Raw genomic sequence first — 17,930 nt, forward strand, 5'->3', positions numbered from 1 at the left:
ACTGAAGGATAACACTGTCACCATAGAACTACTTAAGGCCTATATGCTATACAAAGGCAAAATGACTAATATACTTATCAAACTAGCCTTAAGATTATACTGCTTTGTTTAAAATCCATTAAAATTTAACTGCTTCAAAGTTAAGAAACAGTAATAAAGCTAAAACAATTGTTGACCGGAATGTTAGACTAGAGCGTCCCCATGACAATTGACTGCATTATCAGAAATATATTTTTCTAGGATATTTAGAAAACATTTTACAAAGTTGCAATGAATGAGCAATGGCAAGCAGTATAGTCAATGCTCTCCTCAAGAAAAAAATAGCCAGAATTGTACTTTTACAAGAAATGCCTCTTGTGGATACCTTAATACCTTCATAATATATTGTGAACTAAGAAGCTGGCCTCTGTGTTATTTGCATACAACAGTTCCTTGAAGAGATCAATAATACTGGGGGTCTCTTGTACCTCTCCGCCCCTACTTCTCACTGAGGTAATAATTCACTAATAGGCAAAAAACCTTTCAGTTTAAGAACGTACCTATAGCTTACAGATATTTATATCAAACTTTAGAAAGCGGGGATATTGGGCAGCTATAGTGAATGCACCAGGGGAGCAGGAGACCTGACCTCCTCTCTGAGATATTGTACTGCCCTACAAATTTGTAAAAATGCAAACACAATACCTGCTGTCTGAAGTTATATAGCCTAGACACCTTGGTGAAAACTGGTTCTCAGTATGTGAAAGCTATCACCTTGCCTGGAAAGCAGAGAGTAGTATTTGTTTGTTTTTATATTATAATTATGTATTTTTAAATTTTAATTTTTAAAAATGTATTTTACGCTTTATTTTTGCAAAGATAACAGAAAGAAAAAGAAACATCATTGGCTCACATAAATAAATCAATATAGGTATTCTGTATGTCAAAATATGTATCAAAACGAGATTGGAGGTTATAAGCTACACATTCAAATATAGACAGGACAGTGAGATCTTCAGACCACTGAGTAGTAGATGGTGGGTTTTTATCCTTCAACTATAGAGGGTGGGTTTTTATCCTTCCCAGGTGATTTACAGGTAACTTCAAAAGACATTAATAAAATCACAGAAATCATAAAAAACCCACCAGCTCATTGGGATCCTTCCCACAGGGGAGTTGGTGGTATACGGCCTTGTGGGAAGAAAGGGAAGTTCTGCTGAAAACGCAAGTGCCGGTGTTATCATCATGTGCCTCTCTCTTAAGTCAGTGTTCTTCAGGCTTAGGCCCCCAGATGTTGTTGGACTACAACTCTCATCATCCCAGACCATTGGCCAAGCTGTCTGGGGATGCTGGGAGTTGTAGTCTAACAACATCTGAGGACCCAAGTTTGAAGGACACTGCATTTTAACCATGGGACCAAGTGGGCAATCCCTTGCAGGAAGTCTTCAAGCAGAGAGAATGGGCAGCCATCTGTGGTGAATGCTCAAGCTCTGGATTTCCTGCACTGAGCATGGAGTTGGACTAGGTGGCCTACAGTGCAGCTGGTCTATGGTAGACACAAAAAAGATAACATACAAGCCATACATTTATAGCTATGAGAGTGCATTCTGGGTGATCATTCTAGCTGGAGTCTACAATGAGACTCTCTTTGCTAGCCTTCTCCAGTGTGGTGGCCTTCAACCTTTTTGGACTGCCATTCCCATCATCCCTGACTATTGCTCATGTTGGATGGGAGTTGGGAGCTCAGAACATTTGGGGGACACCAGGTTGGGAAAGGCAGTTCTATGCTGACCAGGGAGCCAGGGCTGAAGTACCCTCTGGAAGCAGAAGAAATCAGAACCTACCTGTGATCACCCTTCCAGTATTATTTAAATCACTTTCCATATTCAGACTTGGGATGTGCCATGTGAACTTTTCAGCAGCAGGCATATGTCTACTTCTGGATATAACTCTCAACAGTTCCCTCTCTGCCATCTGCTTTAGGTGCATACATCCAAAATGCTGAGCTAAGCAGGTTGAGACAGGCAATTCCAAACTCATCCAGGAAGCTAAGAATATATTATGTGGTTGTCCAAGCCAAGTAGATGGGTCAGGTAAAGCTCTACCCACCAGAGCATTTTTAGCCTCAGGGCTGCATTCCCTCCTAAGCAACATTCTGAGGCTACACATACCAGTGGCAGGCAGGACCAAAGACTAAACATGAGTGGGCCACAGGCAAAAGGGATGGAGCCACACCACTGTTGTGGTGTGACTCTTCCCTGTAAACAACATTCCAGTTTTGCAAAATTTAGTGGTTTCTACACTACACATACATGATACATCTCTTCATCCAGGCAACCAAGAGGCATTGTTACAGTTCAAAGGAACATTCCAGCTGGGCAAAAGCACTTAAGGAGAGCAAGGGGCAAGGCTAGAGAAGGGTGTGGCCCGGGACAGGGGTATGGGCTGGGGAGAGTCCTGAGGGTTGGATAGAGGCCTGGAGGCCCCATTGCGCCCCTGGCCCTGCAGTTCCCCAGTCCTACTTTTCCAGGCATCTTTGCTGTTCAGGTGCATTGGTCTATTCTGTCAGTGCTGGGCTGCTTGCCCCTCTGAACATAGATTCCATATGCTTACCTTTATTACCAAAGGAAGAGAGGGGCTCACAAATTGTTCACTGCAACAACAGAATCTGGTGATAAAACTTACTTTTTTAAACAAAAATTTGTATGTTTTAAAATGGATTTTGCTGGGTTTTAAAATTTTGTAAGCCGCCCTGGGAATTTTATTAAAAAGTGGGACATAAATCCTTATGATGAAACAGATAGCAATAAATGAAGTTATTGCAAGTTTTTATATTTCAAGAATTACTAAGCCTAAACTCTCTTGCAATAGCTTTCCTCATTTCCCCATTTCTTATCATCTGTTCAGTCTATTCAGATCTTCTGACTGCCAGCTGTTATAGGACTGGGGGGCGGGGTTGATCTGGACATCATTTGTGGGTCCTCTCCAAGCCTGTGGTTATATATTTGTAAGATGGGATTCTGTGGAAAGAGAGGCTGCTGAAATGGTTAAACCAGTCTCCTTGCTAATGGCTGTAGTCAAAGTCTGTTCAGTATCTCTTTGCATGACTAAAGAGCATAAGTGACTGATTTCCACAGAAACCATGAGGTGACGATGCTTCCAGACGGGGGCTAAAAGGGGCAAGCTTCCTCCCCTCTCCCCTGGCTGGAGGTGATTTCATTAGTGAGTGTAAGAGAATAATAGACCTACTTGTCTGGAGTTAGTAAGGCACAGAGGCCTGACTTACTTTCTGCACTGAATCCAAAGCTATGTCTTTGGATACCTATTTGGAAACCTCATGGGGGAGCAAGATTTGCTGGGGTGTTAATTCTGTGAGTCCTTCCCTCTTTGTGCTCAGGAAGCCAAACTTGTGCTGGCCTGTCACCCTTGACATCTTTCACCGCTCAGAGACTGAGGTACATATAACAAAACCTCCCAGTTTCCAGTTTTCAATATAGCATGGATGAGTTCAAGGCTAAGGAGGAGACAAATTAATTGGGGAATGAGTCTTCCAATGGCGGTTTGGCAAAGCATCTTCATGCTCTTGCTAATGCCCCAGGAAATGTAAGATAGCTGCTGCAGCAGTTGTACCCAGTGCTTCTCTGGCAGGTGCTGGGCTGAGCAACACTCCTCATCCCCTCACCTAAAGCCCATACTCCCTTGAGCTTACTAGTGCAGTGGTGTGGATAGGTAGCAGTGCTCACTCTGATACTCACTAGAGAAATGCTGAGGAAAGTGGCTGCAGCTGCTGCCATCTTTATAACCTAGAATAAGAACATAAGAAGAGCCTGCTGGATCAGGCCAGTGGCCCATCTAGTCCAGCATCCTGTTCTCACAGTGGCCAACCAGGTGCCTGGGGGAAGCCCACAAGCAGGACCCGAGTGCAAGAACACTCTCCCCTCCTGAGGCTTCCGGCAACTGGTTTTCAGAAGCATGCTGCCTCTGACTAGGGTGGCACAGCACAGCCATCACAGCTAGTAGCCATTGATAGCCCTGTCCTCCATGAATTTGTCTAATCTTCTTTTAAAGCCGTCCAAGCTGGTGGCCATTACTGCATCTTGTGGGAGCAAATTCCATAGTTTAACTATGCGCTGAGTAAAGAAGTACTTCCTTTTGTCTGTCCTGAATCTTCCAACATTCAGCTTCTTTGAATGTCCACGAGTTCTAGTATTATGAGAGAGGAAGAAGAACTTTTCTCTATCCACTTTCTCAATGCCATGCATAATTTTATACACTTCTATCATGTCTCCTCTGACCCGCCTTTTCTCTAAACTAAAAAGCCCCAAATGCTGCAACCTTTCCTCGTAAGGGAGTCGCTCCATCCCCTTGATCATTCTGGTTGCCCTCTTCCGAACCTTTTCTAACTCTATAATATCCTTTTTGAGATGAGGCGACCAGAACTGTACACAGTATTCCAAATGCAGCTGCACCATAGATTTATACAACGGCATTATGATATCGGCTGTTTTATTTTCAATACCTTTCCTAATTATCGCTAGCATGGAATTTGCCTTTTTCACAGCTGCCGCACACTGGGTCGACATTTTCATCGTGCTGTCCACTACAACCCCGAGGTCTCTCTTCTGGTCGGTCACCGCCAGTTCAGACCCCATGAGCGTATATGTGAAATTAAGATTTTTTGCTCCAATATGCATAATTTTACACTTGTTTATATTGAATTGCATTTGCCATTTTTCCGCCCATTCACTCAGTTTGGAGAGATCTTTTTGGAGCTCTTTACAATCCCTTTTTGTTTTAACAACCCTGAACAATTTAGTGTCGTCAGCAAACTTGGCCACTTCACTGCTCACTCCTAATTCTAGGTCATTAATGAACAAGTTGAAAAGTACAGGTCCCAATACCGATCCTTGAGGGACTCCACTTTCTACAGCCCTCCATTGGGAGAACTGTCAGTTTATTCCTACTCTTTCTGCTTCTTAACCAATTCCTTTTCCACAAGAGGACCTCTCCTCTTATTCCATGACTGCTAAGCTTCCTCAGAAGCCTTTGGTGAGGTACCTTGTCCAACGCTTTTTGAAAGTCTAAGTACACTATGTCCACTGGATCACCTCTATCTATATGCTTGTTGACACTCTCAAAGAATTCTAATAGGTTACTGAGACAGGACTTTCCCTTGCAGAAGCCATGCTGGCTCTGCTTCAGCAAGGCTTGTTCTTCTATGTGCTTAGTTAATCTAGCTTTAATAATACTTTCTACCAGTTTTCCAGGGACAGAAGTTAAGCTAACTGGCCTGTAATTTCCGGGATCCCCTCTGGATCCCTTTTTGAAGATTGGCGTTACATTTGCCACTTTCCAGTCCTCAGGCACGGAGGAGGACCCGAGGGACAAGTTACATATTTTAGTTAGCAGATCAGCAATTTCACATTTGAGTTCTTTGAGAACTCTCGGGTGGATGCCATCCGGGCCCGGTGATTTGTCAGTTTTTATATTGTCCATTAAGCCTAGAACTTCCTCTCTTGTTACCACTATTTGTCTCAGTTCCTCAGAATCCCTTCCTGCAAATGTTAGTTCAGGTTCAGGGATCTGGTCCCCTAACATATGTGAATCTCAAGGGGCATTCTGGGTCATATCGATGGTGGCTGCTAAAGGCACTTTGCTTGGTGTTTCTCTGGTGAGTTTTAAAAGAAATTATGCTGCCAGCCATGGTGGGCCCTCTGGGGCACACGGACCCTTGAATGTGACCTGCCATGTCTGGGGCTGATGCCAAGACTATAAGGCAACGAAGTCCATAACTGTTCTCTGGTCCGATACATTTCCATTGAAATTTCTGGTATAATCATTTATAAAGTCTTTGTGTTGTGGGTGTGTATGTGTGTGCATGCACGCGCACACACACACATGTGCACGTGCACCAGTGCCTATTGTTCCATTTTCATACATTGTCATATTCTTTTGTATACACTCTCTTGAAATAACAAAGAAATCTCTCACAATGAAGAGAATTGGGTGGGAGAAGTGGCATCCCCAGGTGTACAGTTAGCATGAGGGCCAATGTGGGAAATGTAGTACTTCTTTAATGAGGTGCAAAATTTCCATGTATGGGGTGAGGAAAGAGGAGAAAACTCTGGGCATTACTGGTTACCAGGGTTCTCCTTGGATGATTATGCAATCAAACCAAACAAGCCAAACAATCAGGGACATTGCTAGGTCCTTAAAGGACTCAGGGAACAGGCCCATGACATAAATTGCCATGAAATTTGCATACACCAATCTATCTATTGGTGTATTAAGTTGGTGGGTCTGTGACATCTCACCAGCACTATGCTTTGGAGGGTACCCAGCTGCCCTGGAAACAAAGTTATTTTTAACAGAGGAAAAAGGGCAGGAGATCTAGGGACCAGTACAAAAGACCCAGGGTCCGTCCCCCCCCAGCCCTGCAACAATAACACACATATAATCAAATCAAGCAAGTTAAACAAGCCAAATGATGTTGCCCCACCAAGCACTGTGTGGAACTCATGTTCAATACCAACATATTTAGCTGGGGTTGTGAATAAAATTTTTCTCCTGTCTTCTCAAATGTGCCTGTTGTGTTGTATATCCCATAGTGAGAGGAATGTGGCCCTCCTAGTGACACAAACATCTACATTTACTGTGTTCTGTGAGACATTAGCCGAAGGCATATCACACAGTTCCACTCTCAATTTACTGATACCTTTTTCAAAGACTTGTCACTTGACGTTTTCCTTTCACTTCCCCATTCACCCCATCTATCATTTTCTGGAACCTGAATACTCACCCTTTGCTGCACTAAAATGCATACCTCCAACTGTTTTTAAAAGCTAAACATGTCTCCCCAGCTGCAAGGCCAGCAGCTTCCCTCCTGTTCATTTTGTGGGTATAAGAACACATCTACAGATGACTAGCGTTAGTACAGCCACCCTAATAGAAGCTTGCGGGAAAGTTCACTCCAGGATCTGGAACTACTCTTTTGTGCCAAGCCAAATGCTAATCATATAGATCAGCTATTTGTGGTATCAGAAGAAAAAACAGCTGGTATGACTACACCCTGAGTGGAACCATCAAGTAAGGCTGTATTTATGTCTCAGGTATCAGTTCGTTCCTTGCACCCCAGACTCTGCTACTGGTTCCTTGAAACCTCATGAACAACGCCATTGTTTATAAAAGGATTCAAACAGAGTATATATGAGAGCCAGTGTGGTGTAGTGGTTAAGGTGCTGGACTATGACCTGGTGTCAGGCCCAGGATGTGACTCAGGAACCAGACCAACGGCTGTAGTTAATTCGTGTTTTATTAGGGTAATGTCCAAACAAAGACTGCGTTTTCTCATGAATCAATACAGGGATACAGGTCCTGCGGCATTGGGAGAAAGTTGACAGAGCAAGGGACTTCTTCCCGCCTGTTCTTTAAGAAGGGGCCAAACGGGCGCGCAATCTTTCGCTCCTCCTTAACTGTCCCTCAGGTACTGCCCGCCTTCCCCCCCTTCTCTCCTGTCTTTTCAGCTGTCTGCGTGTGCGCGGTGAGGGGGGAAGCATCACCCCCTCCTCTTCTGAAGTTTCCGATTCCAGGATGGGGGATAGGGGAGGAGCTGATGGTAAACTGCCTCCCCGCTTTTCGGCTGTGAGCAGCCCTCCCTCTTCCCCCTCTTGCTCTGAGCCTGAAAGAGGGGGAGGCGTGAGAATGTCCAGGGAGGGCTCAGGCTCCCCGTTGCTAAGCGACCTTATCACTGGCAGTTCATCTGTTTCGTCTTCGCTCCAAAGGGGGGAAGTTCCTCCCCCTTCCCTCTGCCATCCATCCGAATACTCTTCTCCCAACTCTCCGGGATCCAGCTCCCCGGGATTGGGACCCCAGCTCTGCCTTCCAACACCTGGGAGACCAGGATTCGAATCCCCCCACAGCCATGAAGCTCACTGGGTGACCTTGGGCCAGTCACTGCCTCTCAGCCTCAGAGGAAGGCAATGGTAAACCCCCTCTGAATACCACTTACCATGAAAACCCTATTCATAGGGTTGCCATAAGTTGGAATTGACTTGAAGGCAGTCCATTTCCATATATGGGTAGAGTCCAGAGCTTGGAAGTAATGAGTTACAAAGAACGAATTACTTGCAATACATTACATTTTTGAGGAACGAGTGGGTAATTCCTTTACATTTAGACTGCAATAGAATGAGGAGTAATTTTATTACTTTTGAGGAGTAATTGTAATTTTTCCAGCATTACTTTTGGGCATTACTAGGGAGGGGATTAGGGGAAGTCTTCTGGTCCTCTGATTTGTGGATGAAAATCATGTGCCTCAAACAGGGCTTCTGTGCAGCATCGCTCTTCCCTTGTGCTCTGTGGGTGGGTAGGAGAGGATAAGGGAGGTGGGGAGTGAGATGGGGTGGAGTGGAGAAAACAATTGTTTAAAAAAATGGGCGGTGGTGAAGAATGGAGTGGAGTGAAAATGGAGCCAGAGGGCAAGAACATGGATAAAGGAGAAGGAGGCAGCAGCAGAATGGAGATAAAGAACTGTGGAGGTGAGAGATCACAACATGTGTGTGTGTGTGCGCGTGTGTGTGTGAATAGTTTGCACTTGGCACACAGAGCATCCTTCACCACCCTCCCTGGCTACTTTGCTGCGTTTGCAGTGTTTTAACTTGTTTGCATCTCGGGGAAATGTTTGCTTGGGTGGGTGTTCCTTGGTGGCAGGGCAGGGTCTGGGAAATGGTTAAGTGAGAGAGATTATGCTTGCTGGCTGACAGTGTGTGTGTGGGTTGCACCTGTTTTGACATACAAAGATCTGAGTAGTGGCCTCTGCCTCCCTTCCCAGCGGAGAGACCATTATTGCTATCTTATGGATAAAAAAATATATATATTCCATCATCTCTGTTGCGTGTGTTTATTTTTAATGCTGTTTTAGGTGACTTAGATGTGCAGCAGCCAAGGCCAGCACCTTATAGGCACTCTAGTTTTTTTTTAAGTAACTTAAGTTACTTAAGACCCAGTGCCTGCAGGAGGAAGAGACCATCGCCCAAGGGAAGGAGAGGCTGCTGCTGCTGTGCTGCTGCTACTGCTGCTGCTGTGGAACCACCACCTCCACTGCCCTTCCCTGAGGGACTTCTGCCTGGCAGGACCAGGCCCCAGGTACCCAGCCAGCCAGGACTGATTCTTACCACCTGTCCCTCTCTGGAGGGATACATAAGCCGGCTGGCTGAGGTGGCCTGGGAGACCCAGGGCCTGCAGGAGGAAGAGACCATCGCCCAAGGGAAGGAGAGGCCGCTGCTCTTGCTGCTTTCTTTCTGGGTGCTTATATGAATGCATGTTGTGAGTGAGTGTGTATTTTATGTATTTGAGTTTTTTGTATTTTTCTTTTTGTATTTATAGTTTATAATGTGCCTGGGGAAGAGATCTTTCCAACTAGCGGGGAGACATGAGGGGGCCCCAATTGCCGTAGTGATGGGCAGAGGGAGGTATGGTGTTATGAGAAGGATGTGCCAGGTAAGGGGAACGCGGCCCAGACATGTTGTGGCTGTGCGTTGTTCCAGTCCTTCTCATACCCGCAGGGTTGTTGGTTCTCCTCTCAGCCAACTCTCAGATCTCCAGCTGCTGCTTTTTAATGCCAGATCGGTTCATAATAAAAAACCCCTCGTCCATGATTTGATTATGGACGAGGCAGCCGATCTGGCATGCATAACCGAGACCTGGGTGGGTGAACAGGGAGGAGTTAGTCTCTCCCAGATCTGCCCACCGGGGTATTTGGTTCAGCATCATGGTAGATCTGAGGGTCGGGGAGGTGGGGTTGCTGTGGTCTATAAGAGTTCCATCTCACTCACCAAGCACCATGTCCATACAACTACTGGTCTGGAATGTTTGCACCTTGTGTTGGGCCAGAGGGACAGACTAGGAATCCTTTTGGTGTACCGCCCACCTTGCTGCCCAGTGGCTTCCTTAACTGAGTTGACGGAAGTGGTCTCGGAGGTATTGTTGAGATCCCCTAGACTATTAGTACTGGGGGATGTCAACATTCATGCCGAGGCTACTTTGTCTGGGGCGGCTCAGGACTTCATGGACTCCATGACAACCATGGGGCTGTCCCAATATGTTAGTGGCCCAACACATATATCGGGGCATACACTCGACCTTATTTTTGTTACTGGACATGGGGATAGTGATTTGGATGTGGGGAGTTTTACATCTCTCCCTTTGTCATGGACAGATCACTGCTTGCTGAAGTTTAGACTTTCAGCGACCTTTTCCCTCCGCAAGGGTGGGGGACCTATTAAATTGGTCCGCCCCCGGAGACTAATGAATCCTGAAGGTTTTCAAAGGGCTCTGGGGGATTTTCCGGCTGATAGGACCGGCGCTCCTCTTGAAGCCCTGGTTAATCTGTGAAATGCGGAGATGGCCCGGGCTGTCGACACGATCGCTCCTGCGCACCCTCTCCTTTGCAGAGCTCATTCAGCTCCTTGGTATACTCCAGAGTTGAGGGCGATGAAGCAAGATAGGAGGCGGCTTGAGCGGAGATGGAGACGAACTCCTGATGAATGCAACTATACGCTGGTTTGTGCTTTCACCAAGCGGTATATAGGAGCGGTGAGGGCGGCGAAAAAACAATATTTCGCCGCCACTATTAAGGCATCTCTCTCCTGCCCAGCGGAGCTTTTTAGAGTTGTCCGAGGGCTACTCCATCTAGGCCTTCAGGACACTGTAGATACTTCGGTGGCCCGCTGCAATGAGTTTGCTGAGCACTTCCAGCATAAGACCTTACGCATTCGTCGGGACCTAGACTCTCATTTTATAGCAGTTAACCCTAGTGAGGTGTCTGGTGCACAGTCTTATCATGTTTTGTTGGATGAGTTTCAGTCGGTTCAGTTCGAGGACGTGGACAAGGTGCTTGGACAGGTACGTGCAACCACTTCGGTACTAGATCCTTGCCCCTCTTGGCTAATAAAAACTGGCAAGGAGGGAACAGTTGGCTGGGCCAGGGAAGTGATAAATGCCTCCTTGCGAGAGGGAGTGGTCCCTGGCTGTCTGAAGGAGGCAGCAGTGAGACCACTCCTGAAAAAGCCTTCCCTGGACCCAGAGGATTTCAGCAGCTACAGACCAGTGGCAAATGTTCCATATCTCGGCAAGATCTTGGAACGAGTGGTTGCTGACCAGCTCCAGGCGCTATTGGATGAAACCAATTATCTAGATCAATTTCAATCGGGTTTCAGGCCCGGTTTCGGCACTGAGACGGCCTTGGTTGCCCTGTTTGATGATCTATGTCGGGAGAGAGACAGAGGGAGTGTAACTCTGTTGATTCTCCTTGATCTCTCAGCGGCTTTTGATACCATCGACCATGGTATCCTTCTGGAGAGGCTTGCGGAGTTGGGAGTTGGAGGCACTGCGTGGCAGTGGTTCCGCTCCTACTTGGCAGGCCGTCTCCAGAAGATAGTGCTTGGGGAACATTGCTCGACACCGTGGGTACTCCAATGTGGGGTCCCGCAGGGTTCGGTTTTGTCTCCCATGCTTTTTAACATCTATATGAAGCCGTTGGGTGCGGTCATCAGGGGTTTTGGAGTGCGTTGTCACCAGTACGCTGATGACACGCAGCTCTACTTCTCCTTTTCATCTTCCTCAGGTGAGGCGGTCAATGTGCTGAACCGTTGCCTGGACGCGACAATAGACTGGATGAGAACTAACAAACTGAGACTCAATCCTGATAAGACTGAGATGCTGTTGGTGGATGGTTTTTCCAATCAGATGGTGGATACATATCCTGTCCTGGATGGGGTTACACTCCCCCTAAAGGAACAGGTTCGTAGTCTGGGAGTCGTTCTAGACTCTTCCCTGTCACTTGAGGCTCATGTAGCCTCGGTGGCACGGAATGCGTTCTACCAACTTTGATTGGTAGCCCAGCTACGTCCCTACCTGAGTAAGGAGGATCTTACATCAGTAGTACATGCTCTGGTAACCTCACGTTTGGATTACTGTAATGTGCTCTACGTAGGGCTACCTCTGAAGACGATTCGGAAGCTACAGGTGGTGCAAAATGCGGCGGCCAGACTGCTAACAAGAACGAAGCGGTCTGACCATATAACACCTGTTTTGGCCCGCTTGCACTGGCTTCCAATACGCTTCCGGGCCAAATTCAAAGTGTTGGTATTAACCTATAAAGCCTTATATGGCGCGGGACCTCGATATCTGTCGGAACGCCTCTCCCGCTATGAACCGGCTCGTACACTACGGTCTGCTACGAAGGCCCTACTCCGGGTCCCGACTCATAGGGAGGCCCGGAGGGCAGTGACAAGATCAAGGGCCTTCTCAGTGGTGGCCCCCGAACTATGGAATAGTCTCCCCGAGGAGGTTCGCCTGGCGCCGACACTATCATCCTTTCGGCGCCAGGTTAAAACCTTTCTCTACTCCGAGGCATTTTAATTTTTTGTTAATGATTGTAATGTTTGTAATTTGATTTTAGCCTTTGCTGTTTTTAGATTGTGAAATTTGATTTTAGACTGATGTTTTTGTATTATATTGTATTTTATTGTATCTATGTTCACCGCCCTGAGAGCTATTGCTAGTCGGGCGGTATATAAGTTTTAAAAATAAATAAATAAATAAATAAATAAATAAAGTGTAATTGTAGTGATGGCTTTTGAGTAATGGTGAAGTAATTCCTTTCAGAACAATTGTAATGGTAATTTATTCCTTTTTTGGACCATGTAACTGTAATTTATTCCTTTTTAAAAGTAATCTTCCAAGCTCTGGGGAAGACTGGCATGGCACCCTTACCTTGTTCATCTTCTGGTTAGTCTAAATATGAAAAATTGCATTGGGTTATTACTTGCTTAAGCAAGATTTATTTTAGAGCCATGGTTTCTCAATTCAGCCTGTAGCTTTCTATTAGCCTTGACTTTTCCATAATCACAAAAACCTTGAAAAAATATTGCTGACACCAAAACTCATGGAAGAGTTTTTGACTCTTCCAGACATAGAAATCACGTTGATCTATATTGAGAAACTCTGAACTAAAGCTTGGAGCTCATGTTGGCTTTATGATGACTTACAAAATGGAAGACAGATCGCTCTATGGAGGCACAACAGAAAGCTGCTAGGTGAGTCATGTGCTGCTCCTTAAACCTTCAAATCAGTTTGTGCATTTTTTCATTAGTCTAGGAGGCTGAAAGCCAGTCTGATAACCTACCACTCTCTATATCAAGAAAGATGTTGTTCAAGGATGCTAGCAAAACCACTGTATTTTATCTTCATTTGGAAAGATTTGAACAGCTTTTTCTTTCATTAGAGAGGCCCATTGCAGCAGAATTGCAGAATCTCTGATTTGGGAGAGACGTTTCTGCTCCATTGGATCTTAAAAGAGATTGATATTTGCAACATATGCTTGCAAGGCTTGTCTCTGAGTTAGGGTTGCAGGGTGGAACTCTCTAAAGATTATTATTATTATTATTATTATTATTATTATTATTATTATTATACTGTATAACAACTAAAGTTACTTCAAAACTTCTAAACACATACTAAAATCTGGAGAAATCAGAGTCAAAGATAGTAAGGTCCAATTTTTATGTTGTGAAGCACCAAGAAACAAGAACGAAGGAAAAAATGACAGATTTTGAAGTCTCATTAAAAGCAAAAGCATGCAACTGTTGGTGGCTGCCGCATGTAAAATTCTCTTTTATATCATTTAGAATGTCATGTTAGAAAAGATATTTTGAGGTTTGGGGGTTGGTAGTGGATTCTCAGCTGGAGGTGGCAACTCTCCTGTAAAGGCAGTGAACCGATATTCCTGGTGAAGGTCTTTTCTCAAGTCTGCTAGCTCCTCCTCTAGATTTTCAGCCTGTGGTAGAAAACATTAAGATATGAACACCAGAGTTATTATCACGTTAACATGGCAAGTGTCCAGTCTTTCACTGTGCTTCAACCAACTATCTATTGCTAGATTTGTAAATCTGGATGTCAAAAGTAAATGGTTGCTTCACTGATCCCAAAGCAAAGGACTGGATCCAGAACTTCCTTTGAGCAAGAAAGTTTCTAAGAAACATTCTGCACAACTCAAACCTAGCTGTCAATACAAGTTCCAGAGAAGCGGCACCATAGGTATTTTGCATCAAAAACAGCACAGAGTCTGGTGGCACTTTAAAGATTAATAAACTTATTAGGCTAGGGCCACTTTGCCAGAAGCATGGAAATGTTAACCTCAGTTGCCAGATATCTGCAAGGAGCTCTGACTTAATCTAGCAGTTCTTGCAAAGCTTCCCTTGCTTCTTATTGAGCCTGATCTTTTCTATGTTTACTTGGAAGTAAACTGCAGCTTGAATAACCAACATAAAAAATGTAGGATGCCCTAAATTTTCAGCAGCACTTGAAATTAAATTTACTGCAATCAAATAAATCAAATTATCATGATGGCTTAATTAAGATATAACCCCAAATCTGATTTGGTACCAGATGAACGAGCCTTGGTGCCAAATGAACAAAAAACCACCATTTTGCATTACATTTGAACTGGGCAAAGCATGTTTTGCAAAAACCATATTTAATTCACAAACCAGGATTTGAACTTCCCCAAGCAAGCAGACCTCATTGGTATTTCTAAAGTAATCATGCCCATTGTAATAACCTCAGTGGTGTGAAATTGTCTTGGGTAAAGATCTCCAAAGTGATACTTCCTTGAACACAAATGTAAGATACGAGTTCACGTGTATGTGTGTACAGACACACAAGCAGATCTAGTAACAAAATGCAAGCTATAATTTGCACACAAAAGAATAGTTTATCTCTCTCAGTTATGGCAACAGAATGTGATTTGTTGCTAACCCAAAAGAAAAGGAAGGAAGCGAAGGAGCCAAGGGGAGAATAGGGTGGATGGGCAGCATGTGATTACAAATTACTTTCTAGATCTTCTAAATCACGGTAAAGACAGACAGGAAAATTATGTCTGAATCAGCTCTATATTTCTAAGGGAATAAATATATGCAACCTACAGTTTCAAAGTCTTGTTTTGCTCTCTCCATATCTTCTTGGGGTATCCCTGTTAATTTTTTCTTTCTTTCTTTCATCACTTGTGTGTGCTGTTTGATGCGGTTCTCCACTTCCTTGTATTTGGCAGCTCTGAAAGAAACAAAGAATGTGTGTGTCCCGCCAATTTGTATTTACCTGCATATATAGATGTACTTAAAACATTTACTGCATTTCTAACAAATGCTGTTACAGTAATAACAAAGCCACAAAGTTAAGCAAAAAGACTAGTATTTTAAAAGCACTTTCAATCTCCTAATGTGTATAGGTTTGGGGGAAGTGTTTTTAAATAAATAAATAACGCTTTTGTCATCAGTGCTGAAATTAAATACTGGCATTTTTAATGTGCTGGCCCCAATCCACAGAAAGTTGGAAATGCTTAAGGCTGCAATCTAACAAACTAAACACTGTTACTAGGAGTTTAATGGATGCCAGAGACTACAGTAGGTTGACAGTAACTCTTTTATTGTCTAAACTTGACTATGCAACAGCCATAACAAACTCACTAATTCGTTATGCTTCAGACGGGTAGAACAATCCAACTCATAAGAAGCCGTTGGAAGAGGTGCTGGCAGAGGAGGAGCTGGCGGGAAGGTCCGCAACATATATTTTGCGTTCAGGGCTCAGCTGAGAGCTGCGAGCAGGGACTTGAAAATAAAAAGTGGGTCTCACGAATACCTCTACCGGGGGTAAGCATTCTCCATAGACTTCCATTGCAATTATTTTCTTAGACTGATCTTTTTCTCGTGTAACTTTGGCCCGGATCAGGACCTACAGGAGCACTCTGAACATGAGAAGGATGTGGCCTTTGTCCCCTCCTTCGCCCTTCCTCCAGCACGGCCATTTTTCACCGCCACCTTCCGCTGGCACCCCTTCCACCCGGCTTGGCAGACTCCCAGTTGAACTGGCAGGGTTTTGGCTCTGTCGTGGCTGAGAGGCTTCTGCTGGTGGAGTCTGGCTGAGCCAGGACCCTGCCATATCTAGCTCCCCTCAGCCCGGCGTAAATACAAGTTGGATTGCGCCCTTAGTCTTAGTTTCACTTGCCATGCCATACCTTATAACACATTGCCTGTTTATTTTGAATCACATTTCACCATGTTGCCCCTCCTTTGAGTTATAAAATAATTAATGTACTGCCTTCAAGTCGATTCCAACTTATGGCGACCCTATGAATAGGGTTTTCATGAGGCTGAGAGGCAGTGACTGGCCCAAGGTCATCCAGTGAGCTTTATGGCTATTTGGGGATTCGAACCTTGGTCTCCCAGGTCGTAGTCCAACACCTTAATCACCACACCACACTGGCTCTAACCTTTGAGTTATAAACTATCCTGAATCCAAAGGAGTGAGCTAACGAACAAATCATGTGAATATCCCATAACAGCTTCCCTATTTTGAGATGATGAGTAAACGTAACAGTAACTGGTTTATTGTCTACAAGTGATCATACAACAGTCCTAGCAAACTCACTAATGCAGACCATACTTGTGCGTCAGACCTAGCCCTAGTTCTAGTTTCACTTTCCATGCCATACCATATAGGGGATTTGTCTATTCTGCATCACTTCTAAATAAACATGCTTTAAATTGCTCTGCAAGTCTCCTTGATTCCAGCTAGACTGAAGTGTGACTGAACTGTCTGGACTTGAGGCCTTTGATTTTGAGTTAAAAATCCATTATTATAGTGAAAAAAGGATGTTTCACCAAGCATTGCTTACTATATGTCATTCATTTAATTAAAGCAGTTGTATCCAGTCATTTATTCATTGTTTATTTTATTTAAAACATTACATTCTATATCCTTACTCTATTCAAGGCAGCACACCCTATTTTAAATGCATGGATGTTACCTGGAAGATGAAATTGTCTTGCATGTTTCCTCAAAATATAAGTAGAGACATATAATGTCTGAAGAAGTCTTCAGAAGCAACATCATGCTTGGGCTTAGTACTGTAAAAGCATTTTTTTCTCTCTATCTGTCTCTTATTCTAAATACATGATTTTTAAAAACCAAACTAAATGTTGAAAGCTCTAACATTTCTGAAAACCCAGAGATCATTTCAATCTGTACACAGAGGAGCAAGCAGGGAGGGTAGACATCTATGATAGTGCCATTGTTTCAGAGAGTAAGCAACGGAAACATTGCCACATAGTTCCTTCTCTCTGATAGCTGGGTATCAATTGCTTTGTTATCAGCTGGTGTCCAAGGAAAAGATAGCTTAAGCTGATTAAACACCAAGAGTCTGTTTGCTGCCTCCAAGCTCCAGAAGCCTTATTAAAAAGTTTTTCTTCCTCCTGAAAGAATCTTTCTATGGGGAATTTCAGAGCTGCAGAAAAATCCCTATCATGGATGATGTCAGTCTGTTGCAGTTAAAACAAGCATTATGTACCTTAAAGACTAACAGATGTATTGTGGCATAAGCTTTCATGGACTACATACGCACCCGCATACAAACACAGGGATATAAATATATACTGTAAATATTTGGTAAATGATGGGGATAAGTGACTATTATTATTAACATTTATTACCTGCCCTTCACCCAGAGGTCTCACAACATTTAAAATACGGCATGAAAAACAACCTCAAATGAAATGTAAGAGCTACAGCCTATAACATTTCTGTACAAAGCAAGCTTAAATGTATTCAAGATATGTTCAGTGGCTACTCATAATAGCCTTAAGTGAATGGTCTCTGTGCTTATTTTGTACACATTTAAGCTTTGGTAAAGCCCTATCCACTTGTTCTCTTTAGTATTGTGCAAAGGGGAAGGGAGCGCAGAGAAGAGCCCATGGGTGCCACCCCTCTCTGCACACCACTCTTCAGGCAGCCCTCCTCCCCCAAGTGTTGGGAGCTGACTAAGTAGGTTCACTGCATGATCTAGAACCTTAATCTTCCAAGGTTGTAAACTGCACATGGAGACTACTTCGGTACAG

The 17,930-nt window shown here is 44.2% G+C and overlaps 1 protein-coding gene across 4 annotated transcripts in view; it reads right to left on the minus strand.

Annotated features, from left to right (window-relative positions):
- Nucleotides 1-13,528: 13,528 nt before the first annotated feature.
- LRRC27 (leucine rich repeat containing 27) overlaps nt 13,529-17,930 on the minus strand; it is an 87,422-nt gene continuing 83,020 nt past the window's right edge. For all 4 annotated transcript variants that reach the window (XM_061635637.1, XM_061635634.1, XM_061635638.1 and 1 more), the window contains 2 exons: nt 14,964-15,090; nt 13,529-13,816 (listed from right to left, as the gene is read on the minus strand). In XM_061635637.1, the coding sequence (XP_061491621.1) occupies nt 13,664-13,816; nt 14,964-15,090 (280 nt within the window). In that variant the 3' untranslated portion in view covers nt 13,529-13,663. The remainder of the gene's footprint in view (nt 13,817-14,963; nt 15,091-17,930) is intronic.

Source organism: Rhineura floridana, chromosome 7, assembly GCF_030035675.1.
Source record: "Rhineura floridana isolate rRhiFlo1 chromosome 7, rRhiFlo1.hap2, whole genome shotgun sequence".
In the NCBI taxonomy this organism is placed as follows: Eukaryota; Metazoa; Chordata; class Lepidosauria; order Squamata; family Rhineuridae; genus Rhineura; species Rhineura floridana.